Genomic DNA, 23104 nt, shown 5'->3' with positions numbered 1-23104 from the left:
TAAGGAGTCAAGGTCAGGTGGCAAGGTCAGTGCCTATGGGATGAAGGTCATGGCAGGGTATTTGACCAGTGAGTAACTTTACTTTATGGAAGGCCTGTTTGGTGTTCATTGTACTGAACTCCTGCTCCAGTCTATCCTTTTATTTGAGTTTGGCATTGATTATCTCATTCTTTACTTATCTATTGAGTGAATGGACAGAAGACCAGTCTTTGCGTAGAAATGCTTTGCGTTTTTCCTTCAAGCTGTGGTTAATATGGGAAGTGATCCAGGGTTTGCAGTTAGTCCAGAGTATTGAGGTTCCTAGTGGGAATATCCACATACTGATAAAAAGATGGCAGAACAATGTTGAGTTTACAGTTGTTAAAATCGCCATCGTGGAGCCGGCGTCCTCAGCCACTAGCTCCGCTGCCGCCTTGGTGTTGGCGCTTGGTGGAATGTAGACACAGCTGATTACTACAGTAGGGAATTCCCGCGGAAGGTAGAATTAAGGGGCGTACAGATAGAGTCAGCATCTCCATGTCAGGTGTACAGACAATGCGGTGTACTTTAATATTCGTGCACCACCACTTATTGACAAAGATGCAGACCCCACCACCCCACTTCTTGCCTGACTGAGGGGTCCTGTCAGAGACTAACCTCAGAGTCCGAGACAGTGTCATAAAGCCAGGTTTCGGTCAGGGCGATAACACAGGCGTTCCTAAAGGACCGCTCCACCCGACACTTAGCATGCAATAAGTCCATTTTATTCTGAAGTGAACGTACATTGGCCAGTATGATGGAGGGAAGCGGTGGTCTGAAGGGTTGCCTCCTTAGCCTGGAGCATACACCTCCTCGCCTTCCTCTTTTCCTTGGGCGAAGCTCCGGAGGAAGAGCAACCGCCAGTCTTGAAGTGATAGACGACCGCAGGTGGAGAAGCTCCCCTTTACTGTAGGTGAGTAGATTGTGGCCATTTTCAATTGATAATCCAAATGATTGTGCATGTAATCCAGAAAACGTTATTCAGCGTCGGTATTATAAATGGGTGATAAATACAATAGATACGGTAGACGTAAACAGAGCAGAACACAGACCTACGTGGAGACAAGACAGACTGTGCCCTCGCAGCAGAGCATGCGCCATTAGCGCATGGAGTACCTGTCTGAGTGGTGTGCATGAGCTGACCCAACAGCACCAAGGTGACAGCCCAAAAGAAGCTCATCTATGGTGCACAAAGCCATGAGCAGGACATCAGGGACCCTGTTTAGGTGTACTGTCCCATTCGCAAGAAGGATCAGTCGCCCAAGCTAGACAGTCACTAAAGGGAATCTAATTTCCCACCCCCTATTCCTATCCTGTGGTGTAATGCAGTCCTGTCATTCGTTGATACAGCTTAGGCAGAAAATAGGAAGTCAAAAGCCAAAGTGAACTTTATTTTCATCTCTGCTGTATACAAGCATACAGAGAGATGAGACCACGTGGCTCCAGTTTCACAGAGTACACAGAACAACAAGGGAATACACTAAAGAAATATAATCTTTAGATCTAAACCTAAGCAGACAGCACAAGAAAATAATAAGATATGTGCTAAATAAGATATGTGCAAATGTTCAATAATGTGCAAGTATTGTATCAGTCAAGCAGTCATAATTCTGGAATGTACATTTGTGCATTGTGTGCATAAGATCAGCATGAGATTAGCAGCGTTTGATATGAGTATGTTGTGTGAACAATCTGTCAGGAATAGACATTTAGCAGCGAGTACATCACAGAACCTGTGAAGGAAGTACTTGGTTTGATGCAACAGATCTCCTCAGTAATGCAAATATGACAGAATCAGTGTCATGCAAGAAAGAGATCGCGTAGGAATTGAATAATTGAGACTGCAATTCAAAACATGATTAAGAAGCAAGCCTGAAAATGTCATTACAAAGGGGTATGAATTTAGACCGAAATTCAAAGTCAATCAATCATTCAGTCAAACTCAATACAAGAAGTTACCTATTTAACTTAAAAACTTCTTCCTTCACTACTGATGTTTATCATTGACAATGGCAATCAAAGTCACAAAGTCACAAAATTAAGAAAAAAACACAAAAATTGCCAGGGTCAGCACCCATCCTACCCTTCCTTTCGTGTCTCCTCCCCATTTGGTCAGTAGGTGTTGCTGGCCATCCTGTCCTCCTCCCTAGTGTTCTTTAAGTCCTTAGTGTGTTTCCCCAGCTCCCCAGACTGCTGCATAGTTCTATGGGCTGAGTGTGTGGCTGTAAACCCTTTGGTCATGTGTTTGAGGCCAGCCTCCTCTGTTTATTTGTATTTATTAGGTTTTTGTTGCCCAGTGTCACTTTTCTATTAGTTTTCTTGTTCCTAGTTGATGATTATGTATTACTTGTCTTTGTTATATTTGTAGTGTTAGATTCTGTTTCCTAGTTTTCCTGTTAGTCTTTTAGTTCTGTGATTATATTTATTAGATCTACCCGTTTCCTGTGTCTCTGTGCCTCATTATTGTTCTACCTAATTGCTCGTTGTCCTGCTCCCTCTCTGATTGGTTAATTGTTTCACATTTCACTCCTGCTTCTTTATTACCCAGTTCCGTTTGTGTGGTTCCTGCCTGTTTTCATTTCTTCAGTGGGTCACTGTGATAAAGTTATTGTGTGTTGGCCTTTTCCCCTCATTATTATCTGATTGATATTTTTGTAGTTGGTTCTTGTTTCATTTGCTCTTGACCTCAAGTGGTCCTTTTGTTTTGTAGTTTACCCAGTGTGTTCAGTTTACCCAGTGTGTTCAGTTTACCCAGTGTGTTCAGTTTCCCCAATAAACCCCTCTGTTGTCTTGGAGTGTTATGCTCGCACCATGCCCCACCGCTATGACAAAAATGTCAAAAACCCACATGCAGGAGATGTCTCTGAACCAAAAGTTTCTTTTGCCCTCCTTTGCCACTTGAAAACTGAAAGTAGTTCATGATCATTATTGTTATTTTTCTATCATATTAAACGATTACTAAAGGACAATTCGCTGTATTTAGCACTCAAAAATTACAATTGTTCTGTACAATTTATTGGAAATACAAAGAACTAATTTCAAGTGTTTTGGTGACTGACTGATAATTATTTTTAAAGCTTACACTGAAGGTTTAATAAATGTAGGTGTCCATATTAAATGGGGGAAATTCTTACATTTTCAGAAATGATGCAGTGTATTCATCATGCAGTGCTGTTCCAAGTGCTATTAACACTCTGTATAAGTACAGTCCATGAATATTTGGACAGTGACATTATTTTAATTTTAGCTTTGTACACCATCACAGTAGAATTGAAGTTAAACTCTCAATATGCGCCTAAAAGGCAGACTGTTTGCTTTATATGAGCAGTTATATTGGTTGAACTGTGCAGGATTTATAACCATTTTTATACATAGACACCCCCTCCCATTTTAAGGGACCAAAATTGGAAATTTGGATAATTGCCTGTTCTTTTGCTAGATGTGTGTTATTGTATCATCATATAGTGCACAATTAAGCTGATAATGAGGAAAAAACAACCTAAGACAGCAAAAACATTTGATGTGCCAAAATCAACTGCTTCGCATATTATTAAAAAGAAAACGTACTGGTGAGAAAAACACCAGTACAGTTGTGGAATAATATCTTACAGACAGATTCACCAGTACCACAGCGATGGAGAAAAGTGCTCTGTAAACCATGGTGTAGGTAGTATTACAGCTTGGGCATGATTGGCAGCTACTGGAATTGATTCTCTTGCATTTATTGATGACACGAATCCTGATATAAGCTACAGGATAAAATCTGTGGTGTATAGAGACATCTCACATTCCAAAGAACGCATCAAAACTCATTAGATGCCATGTTACACTGCGGTAGGACAATGACCCAAAGCCTACTGTCAAAGCAACCGAAGAGTTCTTCAAATACAAAAAGTGTGAATGTTCTTGAAAGGCTCAGTCAATGTCCGAACCTGCATTCGATTGAGCATGCACTTCACTTGTTGAAGATAAAACTAAAGGCAAAAGGCAATCAGGGCAAAATCTCAGTGCCTTGGGATATTTGTGGGTATCAGACTTCAGGCTATTGTTCACTGCAAAGGATTTGCAATCAAGTATTAAACAGGACAATTTTCTGTAAGATATTAATTTGTCCCAATTCTTTTGGTCTTTAAAATGGGTAATCTAAAAAAAAATTGAGACCACAGCACAATTTTTTGTTTCACTCATTTCTCAATTTATGGGTGTGCAGCTGTGAATAATATACAGTTGTGTTCAGAATAATAGCAGTGTGTCTAAAAAAGTGAATAAAGCTGAAAATCCTTATAATAGTTTTTATTTCCATACATGCCAATGCATTGGGAACACTACAAATTCTATTTCAAATCAAAACAAGAAGAGAAATTCATCACATTTGTGTTATTCCTTTGCAGAAAATGAAGGAAAGGGAATATTAGGCTGTTCAAAAAAATAGCAGTGTCCACATTCTTCTTTACAAACTCAAAGATTCACCGTATGAACTGAAAAATGTTTTAAGATTTTACTTTCCTTTAAATCATTGAACTAATATTTCATTGTATAACCACTGTTTCTGAGAAATGCTGCACATCTGTGTTGTATGAAATCGACCAACTTCTGGCACCTGTGAACAGGTATTCCAGCCTACGATGATTGGACTACATTTCTTGGTTTTGCCTCAGAAACAGCATTTTTGATGTCACTCCACAAGTTTTCTATTGGATTAAGGTCCGAGGATTGGGCTGACCACTTCCACCATCTTCTTGGACTGGAACCAAGATGTTGCTTGTTTACTGGTGTGTTTGGGGTCGTTATCTTGTTGAAACACCCATTTCAAGGGCATTTCCTCTTCGGCATAAGGCAACCTGACCTCTTCAAGTATTTTGAGGTATTCAAATTGATCCATGATTGCTGGTATGTGATATATAGGCCCTCCACTGTAGTATGAGAAACATCCCCATAACATGATGCTTGCACTACCATGCTTCACTGTCTTCACAGTGTACTGTGGCTTGAATTCAGTGTTTGGGGGTCATTTGACAAACTCTCTGCAGCCACTAGAGCCAAAAAGAACAATCTTGCTTCCATCAGTCCACAAAATGTTGTGACGTTTCTCTTTAGGCCAGTCAGTGTGTTCTTTGGCAAATTGTAACCTCTTCAGCACGTGTCTTTTTTTCAGCAGTGGGACTTTGCGGGGGCTTTTTGCAGATAGCTTGGCTTCATATAGGCGTCATCTGATTGTAACAGTACTCACTTTAGACCTTCTTTGATCTTCCTGGAGCTGATCATTGGCTGAGTCTTTGCCATCTTGGCTATTCTTCGATCCATTCGAATGGTGGTTTTTCGTTTTCTTCCACGTCTTTTAGGTTTTGGTTGCCATTTTAAAGCATTTGCAATCATTTTTTTCTGAGCAGCCTATCATTTTCTGCACTTCTTTATATGTTTTCCCCTCTGCAATCAACTTTTTAATCAAGGTACGCTGTTCTTCTGAACAATGTCTGGAATGACCCATTTTACTCAGAATTTCAGAGAGAAATGCACTATAACCAGCATGTACAACATTTGCTGCCTTCCTTCCTTAAATAAAGCCCATAATTGGCACCTACTTTTTCACAGAATGAATGACCTCACTAATTGAACTTCACACTGCTATTATTTTGAACACGCCCCTTTCAAGTAACGACTGTTACACATAATCAGCAGCATGCATGTCATGACTGTTGGGTCTGTTGGTTTTCCATTACTCTACTACACCTACTAGTAAATAATTTGCCATGTAGAAATATAATTTCTACCAAAAACGGTCATTGATCAGGTTAGTTTTGTCGGACTGCTATTTTTTTTAACACAACTGTATACTTTTTTGCAAACTGAAGCCTGGTTCTTCCCTGTTTATCAATAATGAAGGGCTTCCTCCTTGCTTTATGGGACTTCAGTCCTGCTTCTAGGAGCCTGATGCAAACTATCCTAGCAGTACACTTCACACCTGCACTTAATGTTAATGTTTTTTTGAAAGTCACTTGATGTCATCCTCTGATTCATGAGAATCTGTTGCATAAGTTAATGGTCATCTCTGGCAGCAGAAGATTGCTTCCGCCCTCGACCTGACTAGTTTCTGGTCATTCTCAGTGTCTCCAGCTTCACCTTTTTCTTGTGTACTGCTGTCTTAGAAATTCTGAACCTGGAAGCAACCTGCTGCTAAGTGTAGCCTTCTGCCAGCAGAACCACGATTAAGGCAGGTTTTAAAAATGCAGATTTGTTTAAAAATATAAAGTGGTCTCTTAATTTTTCCTATGGCTGTATGTATAAAAATAGTTGTAATAGCTGCACAGTTCACTTAATGCAGCTTTTCATAACCTTAAAGTAGGCCTGGACGATATGGCAAAAATTTATATCACGATATATTTCTTAATTTTGGTCGATACGATATAATTCCGATATCGATATGGGTAATATTAAAAAGCCTCAGGAAAAAACTGCCGAGGACACGCACAATGGTTGTCTGCAAACTGAATTTGCAAAGTCTATAATACCTCCAGGCTCCTCCTATTAAAATTATATAATTTTTTTTTAAAATAAAAACAGTACAAAAAAAAAAAGGTTCACTTTTTTTTTGTATTTAGCCTTTACAAACAAGAAATGTGAAATAAACTATCAAATAAATAAAACTCTCAGACTCAGCTTATTAACAATAATATATTTCCATTTAAACTAGAACAGGCTGATTATTCATATACAGTCGAACCCGGTTATGTCGCCGGCCTAGGGGGTTGCCAAAAAGCGTCGAGATAACCGATGATCGAGATAACCGAAAACCAATATGGCAGCAATATATTAGCATGTGCTTGAAATGTATTTATGTGCGTTAATAACTGAGAATGTACATGCACGGGTTTTTGGCATTGCCGCGATTTGTTTTACGCGATCGGCATGCTATAAATATGTACATACATCGGGGCCGGTTCTAGACATGCATATATGAGGGGGCAGACAGAAATGTGAAGGGGGCACATGGTGGCGACAAAGGCGGGAAAGGGGTGGGGTGGTGCTCTGGATAACTGTTTTTGTCATGTAATTGGATTGCACTTTGTCAGGCCTCTGCCCTAAGACCTGTCCAACTTGGGTGTCCCACCTGAAGGCTAAGCTTCTGCTGGTGTAGCTCTTAGGGTCACTGAGGCACGCAAAGCCCCTGACCACAGTAAGGTGGCAATCCCACAGGGGGAAAACTGAAAAGTAAAACAAAAAATAAAATAAAATATTCCTCATCAGATTAAAAACAAGACATTTACCTTAATTGGATGGCCTATATCAAACATATTTGAACCCAACAAAACACTTTTCACTATTGCCAATATTACCAAAACTAAAAAGGGTAGGCTAAGTTATGAAAAAGAAAAAATCAATTCACCGAGTCTTGAAATATAAAACTGAAAAATAGGATCGGTCAGGGTTCATTTCACTACATGTTGTACTTGTTATAACTATGTATGTGACGAATAAAGAATCTTGAAATCACAACGAACAAGTCGCTCAATGAGAATGAATGACGTAACCGACTGGCTAAGCTGCTTCTAGCGCCAAGGTGGTTCAAATGGTACGATCCACACTAGGGGTGTCTAAAATCGTTTTACATAAAATTTTCCTACAAGGTGAGGTTCTTTCTTAAAAAAAAAAAAAAACAACAAGAAAAATGTTAATACCCCCCCCCCAAAACTGCTATTTTTGTCTATTTGGGGGGGGTCGTGATCGGGGGGTACTGGGGGGTACAGTACCCCCCGATCAAGACCCCCCCCAAACAGACAAAAATAATTCGAACCATGATCTCACTAATCACTATGATTTTGACGAGAGAGATTGCTGTTTCCTCCAAACCTTCCGCAATCACGCAGCTCATTTCGCTTTGCCCTGCCTACTGAGAAACTGGCTCATTTGCATACTAACAGTGATTGGATGTTTAGCTGGGGGGAGGGTGAGTGGGGGATCTGCCGAGTGCTGCGTGAGCCCGCGCACAAACAGAACGCGGAGGGAAAGAGCGAACAAGAAGTGAAACTTATCATCTCGTTTGTGCCTTTTTCAGTGGATTTTTCAGCTACTGTAGTAAATCTTGTCCATATTCAGTTTGTGGGTAATTATTATTTTCTTCCTCAACTTCTAAAAGTTTGATTTAAGGGGGCAGGACGTTTGCTTAAGGGGGCGTTGCCCCAGCGTAGAGCCGGCCCCGACATACATGTTGGCTAACAAAAGGCATACCACCAACTAACAGCAGAGATTTACCAGTAAACAATAAAAACCACCGTCGTTTCTTGATACAAACCTTTAATTATATTCTCCAACATTGAAAACACAAAGATCGCTCACAAAATCACAAAAAACCTGCGGGGTGTACTGTAGTTCGTTTTCACAAAAAGCTAACCAGTGTCAAAATTAAATTCACGAGTCATTTCCCTCTGACGCAGCTCTGAAAAGTATCATACACGTGGTTACTATGGTTTCTTTACAAAGTCTAAAATGCTTTGTTGCTTTTGCTTTTAACAGTCTGCTTAAACAAATGCTTCAATATTATTTATGCTGTCTAAAAAAGTTTTACCTGGATCACGTTTCACAGCTGCGTTGTTCAGCAAATTACCATGCAAATGCGATTTGAATACGCGCTGTTTAGCACTTGTGATACATGTAAATGTATATCGAAATATCGGAAATGTGTTTAAAAATCGTATCACCGTTATCGAAAAAAAATATATCGCGATATATATTGATATCGAATTATTGTCCAGCCCTACCTTAAAGGTAACAGTCTGCTTTTTAAGCGTATTTTGATGGTTTAAATCCTATTAAAAATGTACAAATACTTACTGTATGGAACACAGTGTATCACTTTGAAATTGGTAATGAGACTCAGTGATGTTTAAACACGCAAACACAAATCTTCTTTTACTTTGATTTTTAGTTCAGTGAGACATAAAATTACTACTGCTTTAGAATTGGCAGAGATGACAGGATCACATGGTGATAAACACTTTTTGTAGTCACTAAAACAATTTGCCTGAAAGAGTCAAAACTGTGACAGCAAAACCTAAGGTCTCATTTCACCTTTAAATAAAGGCCTTGTGAAGAATCTAACTTGTCCTCTGCGAAACTTCATACTGTAGCAAGAAAGACAGCTTAGCCCTGAAGTCCTGAGTACTGAAGCAAAGGAAGCTGATCTAATTTTGTACTGACTCAAAGAAAGTCATTGGGTAGACGCTGAATACTGATTCTTTTGAACACATTTCTCAACATCAGATTTTTGATCTCTTTATTTGGTTATTTTACTTACCATGTTACATTACACTAAAAGTGTTAAAGTGTTCAGTATACATAAAATAAAAAGTAATATTTCTCAGTTCTGTGGTGGCCCCAAGATACTGTCAACCATACCACTGCACACTACGGTATAGAACATTGTTATATTTGCGTTATTTGGAAGGATAACATTGAGAAAATTAGTATTTAAGACTGCATTACAATAATAATATTGCTACATTTATAGAGTGAAGGTATTCAGGGGGGAAAGTCATTTTCATCTGACAATCTTTGGAAGTGTCAAGCTTTGCAAAGTCTGTTTTTTCATGGTATTCATAAAAATTGGAAAACAAATATCCTTCAAAGACAACAACTCTCTGCCAAGTCATACATCCTCCTGCAAAGGTTAGGGTCACAGGCATTCTGACATGTCAGAATGAATAACAGCTAAGTTTTTCCCATCAGTCCAAATAGCTTTCACCATGAGGGTGTACACTAGGCTGGTTTGAAACATGGAGAGAGAGCATCCACAAAAAGCAGGCACACTTCCCATTCTAAAGCTGCTAAAACAAGAATGCTAAAAAACTGTACAACTTTTTAAATACTGTATTTACAGAAATAAACACTTGCCTTTGTACTTCACAAATCCCAAAGGTTATCATTATGATTTTTCACTGTGGTCTGTTGAACAGAACGTTAAAAAAAAAATCGAACACGTGACTTCATTCCCATTTAGCACGGCAGGCGTAACAGAACAAAGGCAGCGGCACATTGCTATTGCTCTGCTGAAATCAGTTTGCGTGTACTGTATAGCTAGCAGCCTTTTTAAACAAGCTGTTTAATAGATAAGTAACATTTCACATTCTAGGATTTATATTTATTCTTCAGCGCAACGTATATACCAGTGACGTGAGTTTTTACTGCGGCTTTGTGTGAACTAATGAACACTGGTCAATAAAGCCAATTGTTCAGGCAGTGGATGAGTCTGTTCTCTCTAGCAAACAGTGTACAGATTATCATGTTGAGCAGGCAGTAACTACTCTGACAGCAAGGGCCTTGGAGTTTCTCAAAAACAATGAAAGTCCTACAGTAATCCAGTATTAAATGGACCATAATATCTTGTAATAACAGTATTAAATGGACCATAATATCTTGAAAATATGTAAAATGTTCATTCATGAAATAAGTTGAAAAAAAAAAGACACCACAATGAGTATTTGGAACTGCAAAATGATCTTTTCAATGCAACTTCATAGAAATCCCCTGTGATATTTATCATTTACTTTGGTTTCTCAGGCTTGTGGGAACACATGATGAAAGCTGTAATGAGTCCGGTTTGTGAATTTTACTGACTACCAGGTCACAGGGACTGGTGACTTTACAAGGTTCAGGCTGAATTACTGCTTGATTACTGTCAAACTGAACTATTATTTAATTGCTCCAAACAAGCCCGTTCATCTTTCTTTCACACCCATTCCGACCCTGGTTTCGAATGACCAGTATACTTACTCTTCATTAATTATCCAACACCTAGGAACACCCATTCATTTAAATTAACTGACAATCAAGTTACGAATGCCAGTACAGGAAATTTAAGAATACACTACTCCACTGTTCAAAATCTCAGTACTTTCAAAACATGATTTTTGCTCCTCTTCTAAACCATCTATTGCAGTGCTTTATGAACCAGAACTGAAGGATTTTCTCAGGGTGCAGCTCGGGCTGGCCATAACCCAGGTGAACAAGCAACGCCCTCCCACCATTGCCGGGAAATGCTGGGAGAACGATGCACGCTGACCCCCTCCAATCTACTGGCTGAGGAAGTCGATGCTGGCTTTGACACTGCGGGAGGTGGTCACATCAACAGCCATGGCCCGGATCTCCGTGTCCCCAAACTGCATGAGCGTCTGGATCTCTCGACGCGTGGCTGGGCTCTCGGTGCCACTCACATCCAGGCGCAGTGTGCCACACTTCCGGACCCCGGGGTCACTGATGAAGGCCACGTCCTCACGCTCTGAGCAGTAGATGTGAATGACGATGACCTGTTGGGAAGGTTTGGCCGGCGTGTAGCTGCGCTTGACTGTCTCACCCAGTGCCACTGACTGGTCGGCGGCGATGAAGGTGTCAAAGACATCAGTGCACCAGCGCGTGCCGTCCTTGACCAGCATTTTGTCGGGTGGGTGCTTACCCTCTACATATCGGTTGAGTACACCCACCCCATAGGTCATTGGTGAGCGCCGCACCTTAATCACGCCCGGGTCCAGGCCAAAGAGCACTGCCCCCTTGAGGATGGTCAGGCCCACGTCGTGTGGGATGATGATGCGGCAGCGGCCTTGCAGCATGTTCTGCACTGCATGCTGCAGCAGAGGTGACTCTGCGAAGCCACCCACCAGGAACAGGAACTTGATGTTCGTCAACTCTGGTTTTTCAAAAAGTTCACCTGAGGGGCATCAGGGGGTGAGTTAGAGCATGGCTTTTCTTTGCTTATACAACATCTCTGCCAACTGTGCACAATTTTTCAGCAAATGAATGAAAGGACTTGAGTTCAATATCATCATTAGACAAAAGGCCTCAGTACCCCATAATCATGATGCCTCAAAGACTATGGCATGTTTGCATAACCTGGTTTTTGTGTGCTCAGGCAATATGTGAATTACTGGACCAGTTAATTTTAGACTGGGCTCTTGGAGATGGGCCTGTTGGTGGTTAGGGTGCTGCTGCCCTGCCTGTAGTATTGCTTCACTCCCACAAAAAACACGGTGTCCACCATCCACACAGCACATCTCCTCATGCACACTCTTCAGCCAACAGAACACCATTTCAGTTCAAGATCCAGAAAAAAGACTTCACACCATTTTTTTAGGTTGCTGATGTCATTTACCGCCAGTTCAATGTGTAGGATAGTCTTTCCGAGGTATTTGTTAATCCTGAACTAATTAAAGAACTGGTGGACTCATGGGCGCATCTTGCATAAACAAAGTGGTTGTAATTTTAAAGCCTCTCATCTGCACACCTTGAGATAGTCCGGGCCGCCTGGTGGCCACATTCAAGATGAGACTGAGCAAAAACTCCAGAGGAACATGTTCAGTGCAGGCGGCAGCTTAACTCACTGAGGTGTTGAATGATGTGGTCAATGGTGGGCTTGAAGAGGGCATTCATTGCATCTGGGTTCATCCGCAGCATCCCTTGGGAGGACCACTTCACAAAATCCACACTGAAAGCATGAAGGGTGAGCTTCAGTCCCCATCCTCAGCTGACATGCAAATTTCACTGAATTCCTCTGACTAAAGTGTATCCAGGATCTCAATCATTTCACATTATTGTAAAACAACTGCCAGTTTGGATTAAAAGGTTAACCCAAAGCCACAGATTTGTTCCTCACTCTATTTATCTGTAACTATACTGGACTCTGACCACTGCACACTACTCACAGTACGATGTTCTATTACAAGGGTACATTAGGAAGAATGCCACCATTTTGTCAATAGGTGGAATTTAAGTCCCCACAAAGGCAATATTTTTTCAATTATTACTATAGTCTGTGTCTCCTGTAGCTTTATGATCCCTAGGCAGATTTCACACAGACCAAAGGTATCTATTGGCCTTATAGAAGCACCTGAATTCTCCAGTGGTTTCTCCATTTCCCCATAATGACTAACAATGTTCCTTAATAGACACAGCACCACAATCAGATCAGAAATCTCGAATGATGGACCACATTCTCCGGGGTCTTCTCTGGGCAGACATCCAACACAATGACTTACAAGTCTGCCAGGAGTTGACATATACAGTATGGGCTGAACTGCAGAATCAGAGCACTGATTCAAGTTCAACTGTAGCTGAAAACACTCCTTGTGTAACCTAATTTGTCCCTCTGTTGGTAACTATTGTCTATTTTGTAACTGAGGCCAGCAATTCTTTATAACAGACCACTTACTGTAAATGAGGAACACAAGCTGTAGTGTTCATTTTATCCATATTTAGTATTACTTGTGTCTAAGAAGTTCATTTAAAGAGCTACTTTTATGCAGCACACTTAAACTGATCTAGTAATGTACTGAGGGCTGTCCAGCACTGAAAAGGCCTTTCGCAGGAGAACAGTAACCCACAGTCACTTAAATTTTAATAATTTACTTGTTTGTATTTTTATTTTTAGGGCTATCAAAGTTAATGCTTTAACACTAATTTTAGAGTCATAATGAATTATTTCTTTGTGTTAACTTTGATAACCCAATGGGAGCACAGTATGCCTTTCCTGGTTGCAAATAATGCATGAGCTTCATGACATTGCATATTCCTAGAATTCACAGCTAGAATCAAAACATCCAGATGGCTGATGGAGGAAAAAGGTGAGGAAACATTGTTACTTTGTTTATTTCTTATTAAAAATCAAATGATAAAACTCTCAATTTACGATATTTGTTTTATTTTATTAAAGGTTAATACTTTAAAATGAGTATCTTTCCATTCAATAAGTGTACTTTCAATAGTTGTCAAACTTTTGTTTTAGAGCCATTTGCCAAATAGCTTTTGACTTATATAGTTGTTTGTTTTGTTCCAAAACATTCATTTTCTGTTTTGAGTGCAGTCAGGAATAGAAGAAAAAAATGACCCATGAAACACTGATAAATGTATTATGTATTTTTTGTTTTTATTTTGAGATGTAATAACCTCCAGTGGGCTCACCACCTGTAAGAGGGGCCATAGGGGTCGGGTGCAGTGTTAGTTGGGCAGTGGACATCAGGGGCAGTGCCTCTGGACTGGCAGACCGGGGTGGTGGTCCCCTTCTTTAAGTAGGGGGACCGGAGTGTGTGCTCCAACTATAGGGGCATCACCCTCCTCAGCCTCCCAGGTAAGGTCTATTCAGGGGTTCTGGAGAGGAGGGTCCATTGGATTGTCGAACCTCAGATTCAGGAGGAGCAGTGTGGTTTTCACCCTGGCCGTGGAACAGTGGACCAGCTCTATACTCTCAGCAGGGTCTTGGAGGGTACATGGGAGTTTGCCCAACCAATCTACATGTATTTTGTGGAGAAGGCATTCGACCATGTCCCTCGGGGAGTCCTGTGGGGAGTGCTCCTGGAGTATGGGGTGCCGGGCTTCCTTATAAGGGCTGTTCGGTCCCTGTATGACCGGTCTCAGAGCTTGGTCCGCATGGGCGGCAATAAGTTGGACTCATTTCTAGTGAGGGTTGGACTCCGTCAGGGCTGCCCTTTGTCACCGATTCTGTTCATAGCTTCAACGCAGCCAGGGCATTGAGGGTGTCTGGTTTGGTGACCTCAGGATTAGGTTTCTGCTTTTTGCAGATGATGTGGTTCTGTTGGCTTCATCGAACCGTGACCTTCGGCTCTCACTGGAACAGTTCGCAGCCGAGTGTGAAGCGGCTGGGATGAGAATCAGCACCTCCAAATCCGAGACCATGGTCCTCAGCCGGAAAAGGGTAGAATGCTCTCTCTAGGTCGGGGATGGGGTCCTCCCCCAAAGTGGAGGAGTTTAAGTATCTCGGGGTCTTGTTCACGAGTGAGGGAAGGATGGAACGGGAGATAGACAGGCAGATTGGTGCGGCATCAGCAGTGATGCGGGCGCTGCATCGGTCTGTCATGGTGAAGAAAGAGCTGAGCCAAAACGCAAAGCTCTCGATTTACCAGTCGATCTACGTTCCTACCCTCACCTATGGTCATGAGCTATGGGTAGTAACCGAAAGAACGAGATCGCGAGTGCAAGCGGTCGAAATGTGTATTCTCCGCAGAGTGGCTGGGCTCTCCCTTAGAGATAGGGTGAGGAGCTTGGTCATTCGGGAGAGACTCAGAGTAGAGCCGCTGCTCCTCCGCATTGAGAGGAGCCAGATGATGTGGCTCGGGAATCTGCTTAGGATGCCTAGTGGACGCCTCCCTGGTGAGGTGTTCCGGGCATGTCCCACTGGGAGGAGGTCCCGGGGAAGACCCAGGACACGCTGGAGGGACTATGTCTCTCGGCTGGCTTGGGAACGCCTCGGGATTCCCCTGGAGGAGCTGGATGAAGTGGCCAGGGAGAGGGAAGTCTGGGTTTCCCTGCTGAGACTGCTGCCCCCGCGACCCGACCTCGGATAAGCGGAGGATAATAGATGGATGGATGGATGGATAGATGTATGGAATAAATAAATAGCTATTCTGAATTTACAGAATACAAAATCTTTTTCTTTTTTGGATACTATTGCAACTTGACCGTATATGCAATTAACTGTGTGATTAATGCCCAAGGTATGTGACTAAAAAAATAATCATTTGACAGCCCTAATTTTAATTTTTAGTGAGTTTTTCTATGTTCAGGCTTGATTCAATTTATGCAGGATATCCTCGACTGGCACTTCCTATATAAATAAACTCCCCTGACAAACCTTTACTTTGCCTAAACCATGAAACTCTTGGCAGGAACCTTTTCAGGTATGTAAGACTAACTACCACATACTTAATAAATGCAAGTACTTTATTTATCTGTTTATGCTAATATTACTGTTTCACGTGTACTAGATATCTTGTTGGAGTTGATGTTATAGCATTGTAGAGCTATTTTGGGAGATAAAATTGCCTGATGTTGCCTGAATTAAAATGAAGACACCAGGTCCAGGTTTCGGAGACTCACTTGCTCTTGCGCAGGGCATGCTCTACGCTGTGGCCACGGAACTTCTTGTAGTAGTCGATGAATGAGAAGGGCAGGTTGATATTCAGAGGGTTGCTCCTGTCCGGCGCTGCAGCCCTTTTTCGTGACTCAAAAGCGATCATCAGGTCAACCCAGGCTGCTGGACGCTTTATCTTGAACTGGTCAATAAAGTCTGGCCCAAAGATTTTGCAGAGAAGCTTCTCAAACTCATAATCGATGCCAATAGATCCATAGGGGCCACCTGGAAAAAGTGCAAATGGCACACTTTCAAGCATTCAGAAAGCCTATTCAATGGTATATAGCAGTTACAAAGTTAGCCAGGAGGCCGAAAAACATCATTATAAAAGGCAAAATGTCAAATTTACTTCCAGAGAAAACCATTTTCAGTTGAGGGGCACAACATCTTTCACAATAAACTACCTTTGTTGTGTTAAACAGTACCTACTGTATGCACAAATCCAATGACACTTCCACATTTATAAATAATTGTGCACTGAGCAATAATTGTACCTGAGGCTTTATAGAGCTCTTTCAGATGTCCTTCTGGCAGGCGGATCTGGTGAACAGTCAGGTCCACTGTGCCGCCACCACAGTCCACCACCACATAGCGGTCACCTGGAAAGGTGAACCAAGCGAGTCAGCGTCAGGGATGTGGGGGTGAGCCAACACTCAGCAGACTGAACGCTACTGACTGGCCCTCTCTGATGCTCAAGCCGAGAATCATAAATCTCACCCTATGTGTGCACCGTAAGCTGACATCATGTTAAGGCCACCAATGAGCAACAATATAGTACTGAGGGATCTGCTAATCCAAGAATGCACTGGGGGGGGGGGGATCATTTTGATTTCTTAAGCTCTATAAACCGTATACTCCATTCTTGCAGGAAAATAGATGATGATAAGACAATAAGATGAGGTCATAGTTTATGGATTTTCCAAACCACATTTTAAAAATGACAGGCTTTGCAACCTGCCCAAAAGATACAGCCATCACATAAAACATGAGATCAAAGACACTCCAAACACCTACAGATGGGAAGATGCTAAGTTCCTTTTAGCGGCTACTACTACATTTCACTTGAATAATGCCAGCGGTGTTAGAAACAGCAAGAGCAAACAGTGTGGGGGCACAGGGGAGAAGGTGACCAGAGAAAGAGAAAGAGTGAGAGACTCTACCTTCTTCCAGCTCCGACCAAAGCTCTCCTATGACATTTTCCACCAAAAAGGTGCGGCTCTGCCGGTTGCGCCGGACGTGCTCCTTTGCTGGTCATTAACAAAGAAAGAAGGTAAGCTGAACGTGAGGTGGCAAAGCGCTGGGCACGGCTGGCTGGTGTGCAGTAAGGCAAGCAGCAGGATAGCGGGGCCCTCGCGTGTCCATACCACTGAGAGGCCCCGCTAATGGCACACTCCCTACAGGCCTGCTCTGAGGTCTGTGCCTGCAGCTGGGGAAGGGAGGATATAGTGCCTAACAGTACAGTGCAGCAGGGTTGGAAATGCACGCAAGTGTGTATGGGTTAGGACGTGTGAGAGATTTTGAGTCCTGTTTTCTGTAGCTCAGATGCTGGTTAGTGGTGAAAATATGAGTCTTCCTCTACACTCATCAGCTCGAAAACCAAACTAATCAAAACTTTTAAAGTAATAATGATATTCATTAAACATCAGCTAAGTGAACAGCGCTGTTGCCCTTCCTGGCTGCAGTGCTGTGCTGAGTTAAACAGGCAGACAGAGAGCTCCAGATGCAGGGGCACATTTAGGAATGGGATTCCCTGCCAGATGTGCCCCATGCAGCACAGTGTCAATAAAACCCAGCTCTCACTCTGTAAATGACCATTTTTCATCTGATCCCAGTGCTGCAGCATCACTCATTAGCTCCAAGAACACAGGGACAACCACTGTGAAAACTCAGTAGAGTCGGACCCATAATCTCATTATCCAGACAGCTGGCTGTCACCTTCTACTTTAATATAAGCACATGAGAGCTCTTTTGTCGTTTCCTATTGTTTGAAGAACAACAGCTACGTTGATTAGGAACTGTGCCAATCAAAACAACAAACACTTTTCTAGGATTTTATCAAAGCCTTGCCAAAAGACAAAGTGTCCATTGTTTGTACATTAAATTGGATCATTAATGAGCTCCATCCACAGCTACCGAAGCTGTTCAAAGAGGACAGCTGGAGTTAGAGCAGCTTTTGGGTGACCATACACAAGATGCACATTTATATGTTACCTGGTATACAAAGTACTACACAAGGCCATGCCAATTGTCAGCAAAGATTAATATATTGCTCATTCTAACCTTACTCATAAATATACAGATAGGGCTAAAATGCAATCTTTGCAATAATTAATGAAGTAGTGGCTGGACTGCAACAGTGAAGGGAATGTATTATGTATTGGATGAGGAAATAATGAAATATTTCTGCCCTGAAAAATGGTCCCCACAATTTCAAAAATGGTCCACCCCCCATAATAGATTTTTATTACATTGTGGGAAACATCTGGTCCCCACAACGTAATATACAGTCAGAGGTTATGTTCCAGAACCCGTTGCGAATGAGGAGGATTCGCGGATGTTTGGTAGAGTCACTAAAAATGGTAATATGTGCTTATTTCTATAGTTTAAACCCTAAATATGATCCCAGTCATGCTCCCAAAACACTTTAATTTCATTTATGTTAGCTTAATACATTGCCTTTTTTAAAAAAACAAATGTTTGATGTAAAAATAGAGTACAGTATCGCCTAATGGATATTTGTCACACTAGCACATTTACAGTACAGTATACTGATGTTACCCGTACTAATTTATAGAACACGGCATTGGCTGCAGTTTTCTTTTGCATTCACAGTAAGATAAAATGAGTAAACAAACGCTTTCAGTGTTTATAGCAAATGCGTCTTGAGAGGGAAACCAGGGATGCATTTGCTATGTACATAAACATTAGCACCTTTCAAGAAATTTTTGTGTGTTGAATTTACGTTAACGTGTACTTACTATTACAAAATAGTAAATTAACTATTTTCTAATATTTATGTAACCATTAGTGTTCCTAAGGGAATAAACTTTGCAAATGGAATTCACATCTTGTAAAGGTACAGTAGAGTATGTATAAGGAATGTTTCCATAAGAAAGTCACATTTTTAAGGGATTTTTAAACTGTATGTATGTAAATTGTATTCCCCAAAAACACAGTAGAATCTTCATTAACTAATTTTTTCTTACCAATTTTACACTTAAAAGCATGAAAACTTATAAATTACTATGAAAATGAAACATAAACACTTTTGTAGGGTTTTCTGAGGATTTCGCAGATGTGCGAGAAATAAAAAATAAGTTCGGTTCCAATGAAATATTCGTGGATCTGTGAATTCGCGAATCACGAAGCATGAGGGTTGACTGTATACATAATCCACACACAAACACATACACACACACACACAAAGTCCACTTATTCATATTTTTATGGGGACTCTCCATTCATTTTTACGGGCATAACCCCATAACCCTAATCCCAACTAAGACAACCCAGACCCCTACCCAGCCCTAACCTTAAAGATGTAACGAGGCAAAGATAACCAAACAAAATACGAGATGTTTGGCATTTTTCATTTTTTGATTGCATTCACAGATTTTTATAAAATTTAGGTTATCCACGTGGGTACCATAAAAATGTCCCCACAAGGTAAAAGGTTATAGGTTTTTATCACATTGTAGGGAAACACATACACACATACACATACACAGACTGACAAACGCACAAATAACCCCTCCCCCAGAAACAAAGGCTAACCCTGCCTTTCTCTGACATACAGTTAACGAAAAAAGACTATTTGGTTCCCCACCATTTAACTAAGAATTTCTTCAAATGGATTCAGGGTAAATACTCCAGGACGGCAGGGTAGCTCAGCGATTAGCACTGCACTTGCACATCCCAAATACAGCACTGGAGTCAGTCCCAAGGCATGCACTTATGAGACCTGCTGTCTCTACATGTCCATAGTATGGGAGTGTATGTGCTGTGATGCAGTGCTTGCCCATGCTGGTCATCATTTGGCTTGTACACTGCGGTCTTTGCCTCAGGCTCCAGAATCACCAATACCTAGTGCTGGGCGAGTTGTTATGGAAAATGGATGAAATGATTTTCCATCTGTACCAAGCACGAGTACAGGTACATTCTTTAGTTTTGGTATATGCCATCTCGCTCTCCTTTATGACATACACACAAATACAGAGGAGCGCAGGGTCAGCGATTCATCTGGCATCCCTGGAGCATTTTGCAAAGTTAAAAGTCTTGTACAAGATCTCAAGACGGACAACCTTCTGATCACAGCCACAGAGGCATAGCCCACCAACATCCAAAACTGTTTTTTATTTTTAATGCAGATGAGAAATGTCTTTTGAATCGTGTATAGGCAGCAAAATTCACAACTATTAAAAAGAAATTAGACTTAAAGCACTAGAGTCAAGCAGACTGTACACTTTACAGAAGCTGCCCAAGAGGCAGCATGATGCATCACATGGAATTTTTGTATTTCAGTTATTAAGCTTAAGGCCTCATACGCATCCTGGCCAAACAGATCAGCAGTAATAATGAATTAACCTTCATATGTCAGAGCTAAACGTAGCCATTCAACCATGCAGTGGCCTGACTACCGTAAAAACCATTAGTAAGGTAATGAAAGAAGAGAGAAGACATGTGAGAAACGAGGTGCCGTGTCACCAAGCTCCATCGAGCGACCCGCCTTCATCATGCCTTTGGAAAACGCACCCCTCTATGGGTCAGTCCATTATTGTGGAGAGACAAGAGTCTCACAATATGCAAGAATGACAAAGGAATTTGATGCTGTGTGTCTGTGTCGGGGTGGGGGGGGGTGTCATGCAGGGGGGTTGTCACAGCACTGGTTTGCTATTGCTGCTTCACTGGCTGCTGGCAAAGCTGGACTGAATGTCTCTGAGCTCAGAGAGAGGACCATCTGGAACTGATGTACATAAAAATTTAAAACGCGTGTCCAGATTACGACTGAGTCAGGGAATGCAACAATATGTGCGCAAAAATGCCAGAAATGCTAATTAAGTAAGAAATAAATCTGCAGTATATGTGTGCCTTTCGGCTGCTGATTCGTAACTGCCACCAACTGCACTGGTGTAACATTCAGGCCAAACCGCATCATGACTGTTGTTGTATGTCAGAGACACTAATACCATTGCTAATGTGCGATGGTTAAGTAGCAAGAGCAAGCAGAACAAAATGGTGGCATGAGACAGCATCTCCCCAGGTACGAGGTCCCAAGGGTGAAACATTTTTCCTGCATGCAGGTATAGAAGAAGCTGTGAAACACACATGACAAGGGACAAATTTGGAAAACCAGATTTACAGGATTGGAACTGAGAAACAAAAACAGGCTGCGTATATCAAGCCAGATCTGTTAATGATGTGGATCTCTGGATATACACAAGCGCCTTCATAATCACCATGCAGCAACAGCAGACCACTGACAGGCAGGCATGTACGTCAGATATAGGCACGAACATGAAACACTGAAAGTGAAAAATGGGAAAGGATGGGGTACAGCAGTCAATTCTGCTGCTCACTTTCACACATAGTCTCCTCTCTCACAGACACACCCACGTGCAGTCAAAACCAGGATAGCCAAGTCACACTCCACACTGGCTGTATCAAAGAGTCACTGAACATTCTGGAATGACATCCAAGCAGTGTCGTTCCACCTCCACAGCTGCATCCTGTTTAACGTTAAATCTTTTCTGCTGAGCTGAAAGTGACTAAACAAGCCAGAGTATTGAAGATGAACTCCCCTGAGTTACCACAGCACCCCCCCCCCTGGTTCAGGGCTTCCAACTGTCCTGTCAAAACATTACAGGACTGCTCATGGAAACAATGACCCAGCAGGAGAACCCAGAGACCAGACTAAGACTGCCTTCAGTATCATCCCTCTGAAAAGGCCTTTGTGTCTAGAACAATGGTTCTGAACCATTTCAGAGAAAAATTCTTAACTAATAAACTACCCATCAAGCCTTTAATTAGCTAAGAAGGGTGGGGGTTTGAGCTTCACAGGAGCTGTGACTGGAGTGCAGTGTGTACCGTCAATTCGGAGAGGGGGTGGGGCTTACCTTGCACCATCCCTGCCCCCACGCTTTCAGTGGGGCTGTAACCATTCACAGCAGTCTTGGAGCACAGGTCAATCATCTGATGCAGACGGAGCTTGCGGCAATAAATGGAGGCGGCCTCCGGCTCCAGGGCAATGATGAGCTGGTCAGGGTTGTCGCGGGAAACCAGGCCAGCCTGGAGAGTTGAGTCAGGTTCATAGTGGGAAGTTCAGAGGTCAGACTCCTCTGTGGGATGTGACCACCAAATGCAGGAGACGATTCATACAGACATCATTCTCTGCTACTGTAACCCAGACAGTTCCCTCATGTTCCGCTATGGATCATATTGCAAACATTCGTATGCTGGTGGCAATCACAGCCCGGCCGAGTATTTGCTCCATAACACAGCAAATGTAAACATTAATTCACAAGTGAATACAAACTCGATGGAGGGATGCCCACCATTCAAAATGAACACGCGCTCTGAGTCTGGAGCCACAGGGTGCCTGCAGGCTTTTTATTCTGAGCTACATTCACAGGGAAAATGTAGCCTGACTACCGCAGTGAGAAAGTACAGAGGCGAGCTAGAGTGACAATAGGGGGGAGGGGGGCATCTGCACTCCGATTTCCTGTCTAGAATCGCAAATGCCTCAGTGAAGGTGCTGAGTCACTGCTGACGTACTCACCCTCCCCGTTCCAGTGCTGCAGATGTCAGGAGGCAGGACGCTCTGCAGCACCTCACCTCCCCTCCCCCACCACCACATCAGGCTGCCCTCCATATTCCTACCTCCAGCACTATCACCCTCACTGTATCTCCCTCCTGTTCCATGTCCCTCTCCTCTACAACTCCCTTTTCTCCTCCTCTGCACCTCCCTAAGGTCCCACTGCAGGGGGCACATTCCATACCCCACTCTCACCGGTCTCCTCCAGCCCCTCCCGTCTCTGCGGGATGGATACACGGCAGTGAGCTGCCACGCCCATGTTCTTAATATGGTGCTCCTGCATTATTGATGGGTCCCTCTGCAGAGAAGCTGTGGTAATGCAAATTTACTGTGCCCAGGCAGCTGCAGTAGCACTGATCCACCAC

General features: G+C 42.3%; 1 protein-coding gene across 7 annotated transcripts in view; it reads right to left on the bottom strand.

The window, feature by feature from the left end:
- Nucleotides 1-9275: 9275 nt before the first annotated feature.
- hspa12a (heat shock protein 12A) overlaps nt 9276-23104 on the bottom strand; it is a 47244-nt gene continuing 33415 nt past the window's right edge. For 6 of the 7 annotated variants that reach the window (XM_023803537.2, XM_023803527.2, XM_023803557.2 and 3 more), the window contains exons 7-12: nt 22042-22213; nt 17089-17175; nt 16423-16527; nt 15895-16153; nt 12387-12490; nt 9276-11716 (exon numbers count right to left, since the gene is read on the bottom strand). In XM_023803537.2, coding sequence (XP_023659305.1) covers nt 11085-11716; nt 12387-12490; nt 15895-16153; nt 16423-16527; nt 17089-17175; nt 22042-22213 — 1359 coding nt within the window. In that variant the 3' untranslated portion in view covers nt 9276-11084. The remainder of the gene's footprint in view (nt 11717-12386; nt 12491-15894; nt 16154-16422; nt 16528-17088; nt 17176-22041; nt 22214-23104) is intronic. The other variant, XM_023803587.2, reaches the window with a different exon arrangement.

Source organism: Paramormyrops kingsleyae, chromosome 3, assembly GCF_048594095.1.
Source record: "Paramormyrops kingsleyae isolate MSU_618 chromosome 3, PKINGS_0.4, whole genome shotgun sequence".
Lineage (NCBI taxonomy): Eukaryota > Metazoa > Chordata > Actinopteri > Osteoglossiformes > Mormyridae > Paramormyrops > Paramormyrops kingsleyae.
Note: the sequence above shows the minus strand (reverse complement) of the source record. Positions and strands in the feature narration are given on the sequence as shown.